General features: G+C 35.4%; 2 protein-coding genes across 3 annotated transcripts; both read right to left on the bottom strand.

The window, feature by feature from the left end:
* LOC125855237 (2,3-bisphosphoglycerate-dependent phosphoglycerate mutase 1-like) lies at positions 1–5,044 on the bottom strand. 2 transcript variants are annotated; one of them, XM_049534940.1, is made up of 7 exons: positions 4,004–5,044; positions 3,703–3,926; positions 2,720–2,838; positions 2,485–2,641; positions 2,283–2,384; positions 2,077–2,196; positions 1–577 (listed from the first exon to the last, which is right to left on the bottom strand). In XM_049534940.1, exons 1-7 carry the CDS (start codon positions 4,068–4,070, stop codon positions 518–520), a joined length of 849 nt encoding a protein of 282 aa, XP_049390897.1. In that variant the 5' UTR covers positions 4,071–5,044; the 3' UTR covers positions 1–517. The 2 variants fall into 2 exon arrangements, with proteins under 2 accessions (XP_049390897.1, XP_049390898.1); XM_049534941.1 differs by having other exon boundaries at positions 3,703–3,942; positions 4,050–4,231.
* Positions 5,045–12,396: 7,352 nt separating this feature from the next.
* LOC125855247 (pollen-specific protein C13-like) lies at positions 12,397–13,654 on the bottom strand. The gene is made up of 2 exons (XM_049534952.1): positions 13,399–13,654; positions 12,397–12,953 (listed from the first exon to the last, which is right to left on the bottom strand). Exons 1-2 carry the CDS (start codon positions 13,544–13,546, stop codon positions 12,622–12,624), a joined length of 480 nt encoding a protein of 159 aa, XP_049390909.1. The 5' UTR covers positions 13,547–13,654; the 3' UTR covers positions 12,397–12,621.
* Between the last annotated feature and the right edge of the window lie 382 nt (positions 13,655–14,036).

Genomic DNA, 14,036 nt, shown 5'->3' with positions numbered 1-14,036 from the left:
AAACAGAAAAAAGATCATTAATAAACATATAGAAATAATCTTCCAGGACCAAAGAAATGGAAATTTTGAAAGCTGTTGTTGCCAACGAACATTTTTCTTGGGCTGTCAACCTAATCTGTAACCTAAACCCTCCATAGAAAACAATTATATCTAATGTAAATGGGAGAAACCCTGGCTAAAGGAACATAAAAATGAATTCACATAGTTCCTCAAATGACCATAGCAGAAAACAGGCAAGTAGAAATCAGCTTTTGATCTGATATCCCTTGTTCTGCAAGAAGTCCTCATATTGTGTTGCCAGGTCTCCACTGGCGTATTCACTTGACCATAACGAGGGGCTCAATTTGCGTTGAGCAACACTAGAAATTGACTGTCACAGCACGTAGCTACAAAAACTTTCTTCCGTCATGGCTCTTGTGTTTCTCAGGATTATTGACGACTCAAGATACCTCAATGAACTTAACAACATGAACATATTTAAGCTTGCATGATAGCTTTTTCTTTTCCGGAGAAAAAGTTATAATGACACTTCATCTAACACTTCATCTAACAGATTTTGCTTGTATAAGGCCAAATTCTGCAGAAAGTGATAATAGACTACATAAATTTCAATAGCTCTACAAGGTTTCATGCAGCATATCAGATGTGCATCTAGCAGAAAAGTGAAAAAGATTCGTATTGTTTTGAAGGTATGATTGTTGAAAGTCCAACAACGACAATCAGAGATGATGTACCACACCCACACCGCACTATTTCTTAAAAAGAATTTTCGATCCGCACCACAACTGTGTATATCTGAACGTGTCCTGCCCCGCCTGCCATCCCTAATTATTTTCACTTTGAACAGTATCTAAACAACACCGGGATTCTAATTCCTAATTTTCTGCTTTTTCTTTTGATAACTTGTACAGAGGGAGAGATGGCTTTCTATCTTTTACGAAGAGATTTTTGATATGAAAGGTGGCAACTAGAGACATAAATGTTAAGGTAACATATCGCTACATATCACATCACCTGCAGCAATGTTTTGAACAATGCCTTTTATATTTGTCATTTTCTTAAAAGCCTTCATCGTTTGCTATAATGTTGCAAAATGAATGAGTTAATATAATTCTTTTGATGAGTGTAGAACAAGTATACTAAAGGACATTACACTTAACTAACTGTTCCATTTGATGCTCAGAAGTCACATTTTGTAACTCCCTGGTGTAGATAAAGTGCAGTCGCTTAGGCAGAACTTCAATGCCTCTCAGGATCCCTTTAGTAGGGCGGAGACTAAACAATGAATATAGCAGGGAAAGTGACATATTAATTGTTAAATGAACGTTATGAATGAATATGTTAGTGATTAAGAATTAAAATTAGGAATTTAGCATACGAAAATTAGTCACCAACCCAAAATAAAAAATTAAAGTTACATTTTTATATCTTGATCAGAAATTAAAGTAACATTTTGATTGACAAGATTTTTACTTCATATATTTCAGTTAATTGTATTATTTTATATCTGTTCTTCAACCAATTGTTTTTTGTGTTTTTAGTTACCTTTTCTTGAATTACCCTTTCTTCTTCATTGAGTCTTTATTCACTCAAATCCACGCTTTAGTTGCACTTTGAGCTTAGAGACTCACCAAACGTTGGCATTTTCTACTCTCTGTCTTTGATAACTATCAATAACATTGATTGTTGAACTACGTTCTTTGCTTGACAGCCTCCTATTATAATTTTCATATTAGAAGGGCAGCCCGGTGCACTAAAGCTCCCGCTATGTAAAGGGTCCGGGGAAGGGCCGGACCACAAGGGACTATTGTAATTATATTTAATTTAGTGTTATGGTCAATTGAGATCATCTTGTTCTTCTTTTTTGAACTCTTCATAAAGCTATTGTACCCTTGGCATCATCAAAGTGGCATCTCAATAACATAACATCAGCTTAAGCTTAACTTTCTATCAACTTACTTGCTATTTTTAGTCTGACATCTGAAGTACTTCAGGATACAGAAATAAACAAGAGCTATCTACCAAATATTTCCTATAGAATGACATACATTAACTAAGCGGGAAAAAAGACTTTACCTCTGTATAAGCATAAACTCCATCCTCCGTAGATCCCAAGGGACTTCCTCTCCTGATGAATTGATTTTCTCTATATATGTAAAGCATTGGCACTCCAGTTGAGAGTTCTAAGTGGATGACCTGTTACCAAAGACCTATGCATAACCAACTAACATACATGCACTGAAAATGTGTGATACTAACAGGAAAATGACAATACTCATTACCTCCTCAGCAGTCAATTTATCGAGATACATTAGGATGGACCTCAATGAATTTGCATGAGCTACTACCATTACATTCTTTCCACTGGAAAGTTGGGGTTCAATCTGCAAGTAAATGCTCAGTAATGAGAGAACAAGATATCAAGCCCTGCGTCAATAGAAACTAGTCTCCTCCATATGCTTTTTATAAGTCACAGCAGCTTACTTGCTCTTTAAAATAGGTAACAGCTCTTCGCAAGCACATTTCCAAGCTCTCACCGTTGGGTGGTCGAGCATCATAGCTTCGGCGCCATTTATAGACTTGCTCTTTTCCGCATCTTTCAGCTGTTTCCATCTTATTAAACCCTTGAAGTTCCCCGTACCTATAAAATAATAACATCCTACTGAATCTGGGATGACATCATATTGGAATAGAAACAAAATGAGAGCTGTTAAATTACATTCTTTCATTCAGTTGCCATGCTTTAACAACAGGAACAGACTGCATCTCGGTGCCTTCACTATAAATTTGACTCCATACTTTGGCTTGTTCAGTCTCATCGTGTACAATAATGGGCACCTGAAAATTCAAGAAGGATAAGTGCTTATATACAGTGGCCTTTTCTTAGATAAATTTGATATCATCTGCACATTATATTGGTGACATACGAACAAAAGAGCATGCAATCTTTGGTATACCAACCACCTTCCAGTAATATGGAGACAGTTTACACTACAATCAGGAGGGAGCCTCATTTCTTGAATCTCATGGAAAGATTTAATGTAATTTTTGCAATAAAGATGCATTTTTTATTTCCTGAATTGTTTTGGATGCTAAATCCTATTTGACCGTCATCCATGTCTTACAGCATGACAAAAAAACAGATAAAGGTAACAATAAGTCATAGATAACGGATAAGTGATAACCAAGAAAGAGACTTTTCTAGATAGGATAACATTATCCAGGAAGCAGGAAGAACATTTCTTGCAACACAAGAAACAGAAAGGCTTATTTGTTTATGAAGCTCAGGATAATCTTATTTCACATTGCTAATTCATGCTGTGTCTATACTTTTTTAAACCGGTCCTCATGAATTCTGATTTATGAATCAGGAATATTAGCATAAAGCAGGCCAAATGATTGGAAATAATTAGCAAACAAATTTAACAATTGATAAGGGGAACTTTCTCCAGAATGGTTCACCAAGAAAAGGACAAGTTTTGATATGCATATGACAGATCATAAGGGGACTTGACATAGCATAAGAGCAGACAGCACAAGGACAGCTGTAATTGTTCCAACTGTACATGAAGTTATTCAAACTAAAAAGTAAATTCAAGAATATTTTTAGTGCTACCCTAGGTCATTTCAGAGACTTGCACTAGTTAGCAGGACCATGCTTCAAAAAGACAAGTTTTTTCGAAGACCAAAATGCAGAAGTACCTTCTTGCAGTGGTGCTCTGTTAGGGCAAGCATGGCCGTCATCTGAGAACGAATCAATGTAGAGATGTAGACAACATCAATGGGTAAGTGTCTAATTCTCTTACCGGCTTCAATTGCTTCATCAACGCCTTTAGTGGTGAGTGGCACATCTACACAACCAGTGAACAAGTTCTTTTCATTCCACATTGATTCTCCATGCCGTATTAAGATCAAGTATGATTCAGCTGCAGGGAATAAGGCCTTAAATAGGACAAGATCACAAACTAGAATCCAGATACCAAAGCGAATAACGAGAACTCACTTTTTGATAGATGATAACAAGAATTACTGGGAAGGAGTGTACTCACGTACTGTTCTCCGCGAATCATTGGTACTTGATAATGAGGAGAAAATTGGCTTAATAGCACATAAAGGTGACTCTGATGAATACTTCACACAGTTTACATACTGCCTCAAACTGCATCTCTCTTTTCTAAACACTGGTTTCATTTTAAGACTCCCAGATGAAGATGTGACCAGGAAGTCCCTAGCACCCTCGTTGGCAGTGAAGCATATTGCTTGGTGATATGCAGCAGCAACCATATTGAGCATAAAGTTATCCCAACTAAGCACCATAAAAGAAAACAAAAGGAAACTGAATAGACATCCCCACAGTGTTTAGCAAAATTTCACAAACAAAGAAAGAACTGCATATCATACATACTGATAACTAATTGTCGGATAAGTTAATAGACCATTTTAAAAAAAGGAAAAAATATTCTAATAAGTTTATGATCAACTAGTACAAACAAATTAATGGATAGCTAACAATAAACTTTTCAAAAAAATAACTTTACATCAGAAATGTGTTATCATAAATTCTATCAAGCAGATCATACATGTTCACACTCATGTAACTAAGAAAAAAAGGGGTAAAGGTCCCGCTATGCACTGGTTCAGGGCAGAACCACAAGGGTCTATTATACACGGGACCTCAACATCAACTATAATCATTCCAAATCAAGAATGTGCGCAAAGGGCACATGATGCTACATGGAGTAGAGACATTTCCTATTTAAGGATATTAAGCAGAACCTTAAACAGATGGATTAAAAGAGGAGAAAAAGATGGAATCTTGATTTTAAATGAGAGTTGACAAAAAGATGATCTTTACCTCTTGTGATCAAACTTCACCTTTCAACAACTGTGTAATCAAACGAATGCATACACAGAAGAAGCTCATACATGTGAACGCGGAGATCTCAAAGAATGGCTGCCGGAGGCTGCTGTCAGTCTGTCACAGTCAGATGCGACGCCGTTTCATACCTGAAGGGCTTTGTTCAAGTTGGGCTTCGATTAGGTTAATTTTTCACAAATATGATCTTTTACTTCAGTAGCCGTTCTATTACAGCCCTTTAGCAATGTAGCCTATTAACTAATTCTAATTAACAATTAACCAATAATAAAAGAAGGAAATTTCAAAAACAGCTAAGACTAGAAACACAATCAGGCTTCGTAGCTATCTATTGTTTTCTTAATTATGATTCGTAGATACATCTTATAAGAAGGAGAGACGTGAGCAAGATTGGGAGAAAGGGGAGAGAATCAAGCATGAACGGGGAGGGAGATACTATTGATCTAATTGTACCATGAATACAATTGACCTAATTGTATCATGAATACAATTGATCTAATTGTATCATGAATACAATTGATTTGTATAACAAAACAAGCTACTAAAAAGGTGGAGAGAGAAGAGTGAGATTGGGTGAGGGATGATAGAGCGAAGTATGGGAGAGAGATACAATTGATTTGTACATTTGATCGATAATTGTATATCTGACCGATAATTGTATCATGAATACAATTGATACAACTGATTTGTATCAACGAATACAATTGTATTAAAAACTATTGTATTCAATTTGTTGATGAAAATCAATTGTATCAGGGATATTAACAAATACAATTTGTATCGTTGTTGTAATTGGTAACAAATTGTATTTGTATTCACAAGTTGCCTTGTGTATTGTATTTAAGAGTTACCATTTGTATTTGTAATATCATTGAGTGTTGCCATTTATATTTGTATTGCAGGGAGATAGAGAGGAAGAGGCGAGAGAGAAGAGAGGGAGGAGAGAAGCGAGCGAGAGAGGCAAGAGAGGGGAGAGAGGACAAAAAGAGAGAGGTGAGAGGCAAGAGAGGGGAGAGAGGGCATTAGCATAGATATATTTATAAAATCCAAACTATAGTGATGTATAGTAAATACATACCATATGTTTATTGTACTACATAATTTTTCCTAATAAGAGGTCATCATGTGGTCTAGTGGATTGAGTTCCTCCCTTAATCAAACATTCCAGTTTCAAGTCTTGAGCATGAAATTGTTTTGGATAGGAAGCTCTATCTGGCATGAATTTGAATTAATGAGAATCAATTTGAATATCAAACAACAAATGAGAATCCAAAAACAAAAGACCAAGTTATACTTGGACGATCGGTCAAAATAATTACTAGCCTAATGTATCAAAAACTATAAATTATTTTGTATCAAATATATATATATTAAATATTTGTTGGTTATTATTTTGATCAACTACATAATGTTAAATGTAGATTGTATCTTTCCCTAATAAAAAATATCAGCGCTAAACTTTCACCAAATTTTATCATGATACTCATCCTAATTAGTATATAATCCTTGAAGGACTTTTGAAATGCTACGAGTAAAATATGAAAAACGAAAAAAAATACCTATCGAAGCAAACATAGTCATTATATCTACTGAACTTAGCTATATTTAAACATACCTATCTAAGTCTTTAATAGCGTATTGGTAGTTAGTTATAGATATGCATTAGTTTGAATTTTGAATTGAAAAGATCTGGTATACAGTTTGTCTCGTATAGGACTCTTCTAGGTATAAAATTTGTGTCTTTGTAAGAGTTAACCACATCGGTTGTTCCTGTACTTTGTATCTATAAAAAGAGCGTCTTGCTCTTTCATTATGAATTTGATCGATACTCTGTTTTACCAATTTATCATGGTATTAGAGCATCAGTAAACAATAACAAAATAATAATAACGGGGAACGATAATGAAGTAGCCAATTCTCCATACACGCTGCAACCAACTGATAACCCTGGAGTGTCTTTGGTCACATGTTTACTCACACAAGATAACTATTCAATATGGCAGAGGGCCATGAGAAATGCCTTGTTGGCTAAGTCAAAGTTAGGCTTTGTTGATGCTAGTCTTTCGCGACCAACAACAAGCTCTACAAACGAAGCTGCCTGGATTAAGGGAAATTCCATGGTAATATCTTGGATTTTTAACTCTTTTCATCCCTCACTTCACAGTAGTATAGCTTTTTTTGATACAGCAGGTGAACTTTGGAAAGATTTAGAGGAGATATTTTCACAAGGGAATGCTTCTCGAGTTCACCAGTTGAAAATGAAGATCGTGAATACACAATAGCAGGTCATTGTTTACTACACCAAATTGAAGGGATTATGGGATGAGTATGGATCGTATTGTTAGTTTCCAAACTGCAGTTGTGGTGCCATTAAGGAATATGAAGCAGAAAGGGAAAAAAAGAAGGTTCATCAGTTTCTTATGGGATTGAATGAAAAATTTAATATTGTTCGATCTCAGATTTTAAATACTGAACCATTACCATCTCTAGCCCGTGTGTATGGACTAGTTTCACAGGAAGAACGACAACAACAACTCAATACAAGCAAAGAAAATAATTTATTGGAGGGGGCGACATTAGCTTCAAAGAGAAACACCAATACTTTCAATTCTCGTCAATTGTCAGGTAACCGTGATGTCTCTAAACTATTTTGTGATCACTGTAAACGGTGGAGACACACCAAGGACAAATGTTTTGAATTACATGACTATCCAGATTGGTGAAAAAACAATAGAAAAGGAAAGGGTAAGTCAACTAATTCCAGTCGAACATTAGAAGTTGAACGTGTGGATTACTCCCTAATAAGTGGTTTATCAAAGAACAATATAACCAGTTTATGTCTCTTTTAAGCCTTGAAAACTCCAAGGGTATCGATTCAATGGCTAATTTTGCTGGTAAGGCTGTTACTTTTCCTACCGCTAATTATGAATGGATATTAGATTCGGGAGCGTCTGATCATATGACTTGTCAGAAGAATTCTCTGTCAAATGAAAGAAAGCATCTCTTTGATTCTAATATAACTATTCATGATGGTTCATCTGTTACTGTTAATACTTGTGGAGACATGACTCTTGATTCTTCAATAACCTTAAATCATGTTTTACATGTACCAATGTTTGGCTGCAATCTTATTTCTATCAGTAAGTTAACACAATCATTAAATTGTGTTGCTCATTTTTTTCCCTTCCTTTTGTGTTCTGCAGGACTTAGCCACGAGGAAACTGATTGGCATAGGTAAACTGAAGAATAGCCTTTATTATTTCCAAAGTCAAGCACTAGTTTCAGCTCTTTTGTCAAATAAAGACCAAACTATTTTGTGGCATCAACGTCTTGGTCATGTATCTTTTAGTCGTTTGTCTTTCATTTCAGAACTTTAGTTTTTAAATTTTAATAAGTTAGATGATTATTGTGATGCTTGCCACCGAGCTAAGCAAATTCGGAAGCCATTTCCTGTTAGTTCTATTAAATCTAATGAAGCTTTCGATTTGATTCATTGTGATTTATGGGGTCCCTATCATTCACCTTCTTTGTCAAAGTCTCATTATTTCTTGACCATCGAGGATGATTTTACCAGAACTACTTGGGTGTATTTGCTTAAGTCTAAAACTGAAGTTTCTCATTTATTGATTTCCTTTCTTGCAATGGTACAAAGACAATTTAATCGTCTTGTTAAAATCATTCACAGTGACAACGGCACAGAGTTTACTAATAGTTCACTTCAACAATGTTGTCGGGAAGAAGGAATTCTAAATCAGTTTTCTTGTATCTCCACACTCCAACAAAATGGTGTAGTAGAACGTAAACATCGACATTTACTTGATGTCTCTAGATCCTTAAGGTTTCATGCTGGTTTACCAATAAAATTTTGGGGAGAGTGCATACTAACAACAACTTATTTAATTAATTACACACCAACACCTCTTTTATCTGGAAAAAGTCCATATGAGTTGTTGTTTTCCTCAAAACCTTCTTATGCACATTTACGTATTTTTGGATGTCTCTGTTATGCTTCAGTTATTCCACGATCTCGTGATAAATTTCATGATAGAGCCAAACCTTGTATTTTTCTGGGTTATCCATATAGTCATAAAGGTTATAAGGTCTTTGATCTAAAAACACATCAAGTATTTGTTTCTCGTGATGTGATTTTTCATGAAAGAGTTTTTCCTTATAAAGAAAATACTCTTTCTTCTCTTAAAAAGCAATCACGATTACCTTTACCATTGTCGATTGATGATCCTGATCAAATCTTTTTAAGCCAAGGTCCACCACAAAAAAAACTCAATCCAGGCACAATACATCCAAATATGGCTCCAAGTGACACCATAAATCTTCAACAATCACAAGATCAGATTATTGAACCTTCAAGAACACCTACTGTTCCAACTCGACCTCAATGCACCAAAACCCAACCAGCTCATCTTAAAGATTTTCTAGTCAATCTCCCGAACAATAATAAAAGTTCTTCTTCAGGATCATCCAACACAGCTTGCTCAGGTATTGGTCCAGCTTATCCTTTATGTCACTATGTTTCCTACTCCAATTTTTCCATGACTCATACATGTTTTCTTTCGTCCATTACCCACCATAATGAGCCAACATCTTACAAACAAGCAGTACAGGTGGAACACAGGAAGCAGGCCATGAGAAAAGAGCTAGAAGCACTTGAACAAAACCACACATGGACCTTAGAACATCTCCCAGTAGATAAAAGAGCTATTGGTTGTAAATGGGTCTACAAAATTAAGTTTAACTTGTGATGGATCAATTGAGTGATATAAGGCGCGCCTTGTCGCTAAAGGCTACAACCAAGTAGAAGGTTTAGATTATAATGAAACGTTTGCTCCAGTTGCCAAACTCACTACAGTTCGTACATTTTTAGTTGTTGCAGATGTGCGAAATTGGGATCTCCATCAACTGGATGTGCATAATGCTTTTATTCATGGAGTTTTACATGAAGAAGTTTACATGCAACCACCACCTGGATATTTGTCGGCCAAAGATAATAGAGTTTGTCGCCTTCGACGGTCACTTTATGGATTAAAGTAGGCCTCAAGGCAGTGGTTTGCTAAGTTTTCTACTGCTATTTTAAGGTTTGGCTTTACACAATCCAAGGCTGACACTTCTTTATTTTTATATCAACGAGGAAATTCTTTTGCAGCTATTCTTGTATATGTAGATGATGTGATCGTTGCCACCAATGATTCATTCAATTTGAAAGCTTTAAAGGGCTACTTAGCATCCTGGTTTCCTATAAAGGATTTGGGTCCTCTAAAGTATTTTCTTGGTCTAGAAATTGCTCGCAGTTTAGAAGGAATAGTTCTTTCACAGCGAAAATGCATGCTGGATATTTTAAAAGAAACGGGCATGCTGGGATCTAAACCAGTGAAATTTCCCATGGAGCAGCATCATCGTTTAGCTTTGGATGAAAGTTCTCCTCTGCAGGATCATGGGCCCTTTCGCAGATTGGTTGGGAGGCTGATTTATCTATCCGTTACTAAACCTGATATTTGTTATTCAGTTCATTTGTTGTCTCAATTCATGTACCAGCCTCAATAGAATCATTGGTTAGCTGCCCTCTGAATGTTGCGTTATTTAAAGCTTGCACCAGGCCAAGGTATTTTCCTTTCCATATCAAGTCCTTTATCTATAAAAGGATTTTGTGATTCAGATTGGGCAAGTTGTCCACTCACCCGTCGTTCAACCAGTGGGTATATCATATTTCTTGGTCATTCACCTATTTCATGGAAGAGCAAGAAACAGATAACAATGTCACGTTCTTCTGTTGAAGGAGAATATCGTTCAATGGCAACAACTTCTTGTGAGATCATTTGGATACACCAATTACTTTCAGACTTATATGTCCCTTGTTTGGATCCAGTTTCTTTATATTGTAATAGTCAAGCCGCACGTCATATTGCCAACAATCCAGTTTATCATGAACGAACTAAGCACATTGAGGTGGACTGCCATTTTGTTCGGGACCGTATTCAACGGGGTTTGTTGGTTGGTCATCACATTTCAACACAACATCAACTTGCTGATGTTTTTACTAAAGCTTTAGGTGTGCACCAGTTTCAAATATTAATTGCCAAGTTAGGCATTCGGGACCTCCACGCTCCAACTTGAGGGAGCGTAATAGCGTATTGGTAGTTAGTTATAGATATGCATTAGTTTGAATTTTGAATTGAAAAGATCTGGTATACAGTTTGTCTCGTATGGGACTCTTCTAGGTATAGAATTTGTGTCCTTGTAGGAGTTAACCACATCGGTTGTTCCTGTACTTTGTATCTATAAAAAGAGCGTCTTGCTCTTTCATTATGAATTTGATCGATACTCTGTTTTACCAATTTATCAGTCTCGTTAACAAGCTCATGAAGAGTAAAAAAAGAAATGCATCTCCAAGGTGAAGAGGACTCACTTAAATGGTACTAGTGACTTTGAATTTTTTTATCAGATGAAAGCAGTTGAAAAATTGCTTCATTGCTTGGCTACACTGATAATGACTACTGAAAATCTTGAAGACAAAAAAATAATAATTACCAGGATATGTTTGTATGCTGGGGTGTATAATTATTTCTTGATCTTCAAAGAAGCAATCTATTGCTACTCTCTCGACTACTGTGGCAGGGTACATCACTTCAACATTATGTGCTTGTCAAACTATTTGGTTGAAGAATTTCATTTTAAGCAGGAAAAATTAACGCCAATTTATTGTGACAGTACTTCAGCAATTAATATTTCAAAAAATTCAATTGAATATGAACAAAATAATTATATAGATGTAAAGTAGTACTTCTTTATGTGATCTAACTAAAAATACAAAAATTGGTCTTATTTGTTGCTGAAGTGAAAAGCAGGTTGCAAACATGTTTACAAATCCCCTAAAATCAGTGTCCTCCCTAAAGCTACATGATCAGGCTGCAGACGTTGATAAAGCCCCTAAAATCAGTGTTCTTCCTAAAACAATGTGATCAACTTGGTGTTTGCAAATTAAACTACAGATATTTCAGTTTAAAGGAGGGAATGTTGACAACGTAATCAGCTTTGTGAATTAGTAGTTAGCTTGTTCAATAAGTTATTTCCTAGTCTTTAGGTTAGGAGACTAATGCAATCAGTTTTTTTTTTTTTTAGTATAAACTTGTTCTTTGATTACTAAATTTTCTAGTAAAGAACTCTTATAACAACATATTTTGAAGTATCAACATAAAACACTTTCACTTGCATATTACTTTAATTTTGTTGCTATTAATTTCTATAATTTTAAACTTCAGGCCTCATGGGTAGGATAGGAAGAATGTGTCTATATTATCTATTTTGCTTGCTTGCTTCTTATGGGAGTTAAGATTGATTCCATTATGAATCCCACAAGCAATACCATGTTACATATGGAAGTACTTAGACATCATTATGCTTTTTTATTAAGCAATATTAAGTAGTATCAAAGCTCCAACAAATTACTCTTTTATTATATTTAAAACAAACTTGAAGTATAAGATTATTGACTAGCAGCAAGAAAATCAATCAAGCCACAATTTAAGCATTAGTAATAATTTTAATGAGCCATTAAATTTTCCTCATATACTACTAAAAGGAAACATATAGTAACATCCATAAAACAATAACAAAGAGAATAGAAGGTATCAATTTTGATGCCTAAAGCATCATAATCATCAACATCATAATAATAATCCTAAACACATCAAACAAAGATTCATAACAAATAATTTGTTGTTCTTGTTCCTTCAATATTGATCCTCAGTCAATTGGTATTGCTGGAGGATCTGAGTGCAGGTAGAAAGAGGTTCATTGGAGAGGAAACCCATGTTGTTAGCATAACGAACATCCGAGGTCATGCCATTGTTGCGGGTGAGGGCAACACGGGCACGATCACGACCAGCATTGGGGATGTTACATGTTTTATCACCGCTCTCGACGAGCACAACATCACAGACATCATCACCACAGTCACGTTTAACTAAGATGTTGTATTCACCCTTTGAGTTTGTCACACCATCAATGCTGTATGTAATTTTGTTGGTCACCCTGTTTTTGCACTCAACTTTAACCTTAGATCCTGTCCATCATACCACAATTGTTGTTAATCCTACCGTAAACTAGGAGCAAAAAAGACGCGGATTTAGGATTTAAACTTTATATGAGTTCAATTTTTAAAGTTATAGATATACTATTACTCGCAATTTTATTAGATTTTTCCCCAAAATTTATGTTCAGCGTCAAAAGTAGTAGATTCATATGAACGCAAGGCTAAATCCGCCTCTGGCAACAAAAACAGTTCACACTACGATATGAAACAATCCAATTTTGATGATAAACTACATCACTATATACTAAATCAAGCAACATTTCCTCACTTAAACACTATACAATACAATCTAGTAAGTCTATAGAGTAGATCTGCAAATGGGTAGTAAAAAAATGACAGAAATTAGAACAGATCTTGAAATATGATCAGTGGAAAATGCAGAATGAATTAGAAAAGAGGGGTTTTTAGTGTTTACCAGCAAGATACTTAGTAGCAGGGGTCTCAAATCCACATCGGCAAGTATCACAATAACATTTACCCTTGACAAGGAAAGGGTTGGAAGTGGCAGTAGCCAAAGAAACAGAGAGTAAGCAAAGAGCAACAAATACAACCAATCTTGCCATTTTTTGAAGAAGAAATCTCAAACTCTCTCTACTTTTTGCTGCTTCTTGTTGTTGAAGGGGATAGATAGAAATGGAGAAAGAGAGGAAAGTGGAATATAATGGGGTTAAAGCGTCGGTGGATGGGCTGGCAGACAGTAGTAAAGTCACATGGGAGCTTCGGGAATCAAGTGAATACTCCTCCATTTAATTTCTTTTATATTTCGAGATTCAAATAAATTTATTTTTAATTATATTTTAAAATTATTAAATTAACAAGCAATATGATTTATTCTACACGTAATTTTCAAATATATAAATTTTATACCTAAATTTACGATCAAAATTAAACTATTTGACTCGAATCCAACGGAAAGTGTCACATGGGACAGTTGAAGTAATTAAGAAAGCTGGTAGTATATACTAAGCGCGTCTTGCGCCAATTTTTTTTATTTTTTTTACTCAACTAGATTGCCAATCAAAGTTTCATTAATTTCGGTGCGTGGGTTCCATC

This window comes from Solanum stenotomum, chromosome 2 (assembly GCF_019186545.1).
Source record: "Solanum stenotomum isolate F172 chromosome 2, ASM1918654v1, whole genome shotgun sequence".
NCBI lineage: Eukaryota > Viridiplantae > Streptophyta > Magnoliopsida > Solanales > Solanaceae > Solanum > Solanum stenotomum.
Note: the sequence above shows the minus strand (reverse complement) of the source record. Positions and strands in the feature narration are given on the sequence as shown.

Excerpts from the sequence above, each read along its gene's own strand:
- LOC125855247 (XM_049534952.1), bottom strand. The coding sequence starts at position 13,546 with ATGGCAAGATTGGTTGTATTTGTTGCTCTTTGCTTACTCTCTGTTTCT. Across the intron at positions 12,954-13,398 it reads TGCTACTAAGTATCTTGCTG|GATCTAAGGTTAAAGTTGAG; the intron begins GTAAACACTAAA and ends TATGATGGACAG.
- LOC125855237 (XM_049534940.1), bottom strand. The coding sequence starts at position 4,070 with ATGATTCGCGGAGAACAGTACGTGAGTACACTCCTTCCCAGTAATTCT. Across the intron at positions 3,927-4,003 it reads TTGTTATCATCTATCAAAAA|CTGAATCATACTTGATCTTA; the intron begins GTGAGTTCTCGT and ends TATTCCCTGCAG. Across the intron at positions 2,197-2,282 it reads ATAAATTGACTGCTGAGGAG|GTCATCCACTTAGAACTCTC; the intron begins GTAATGAGTATT and ends CTTTGGTAACAG.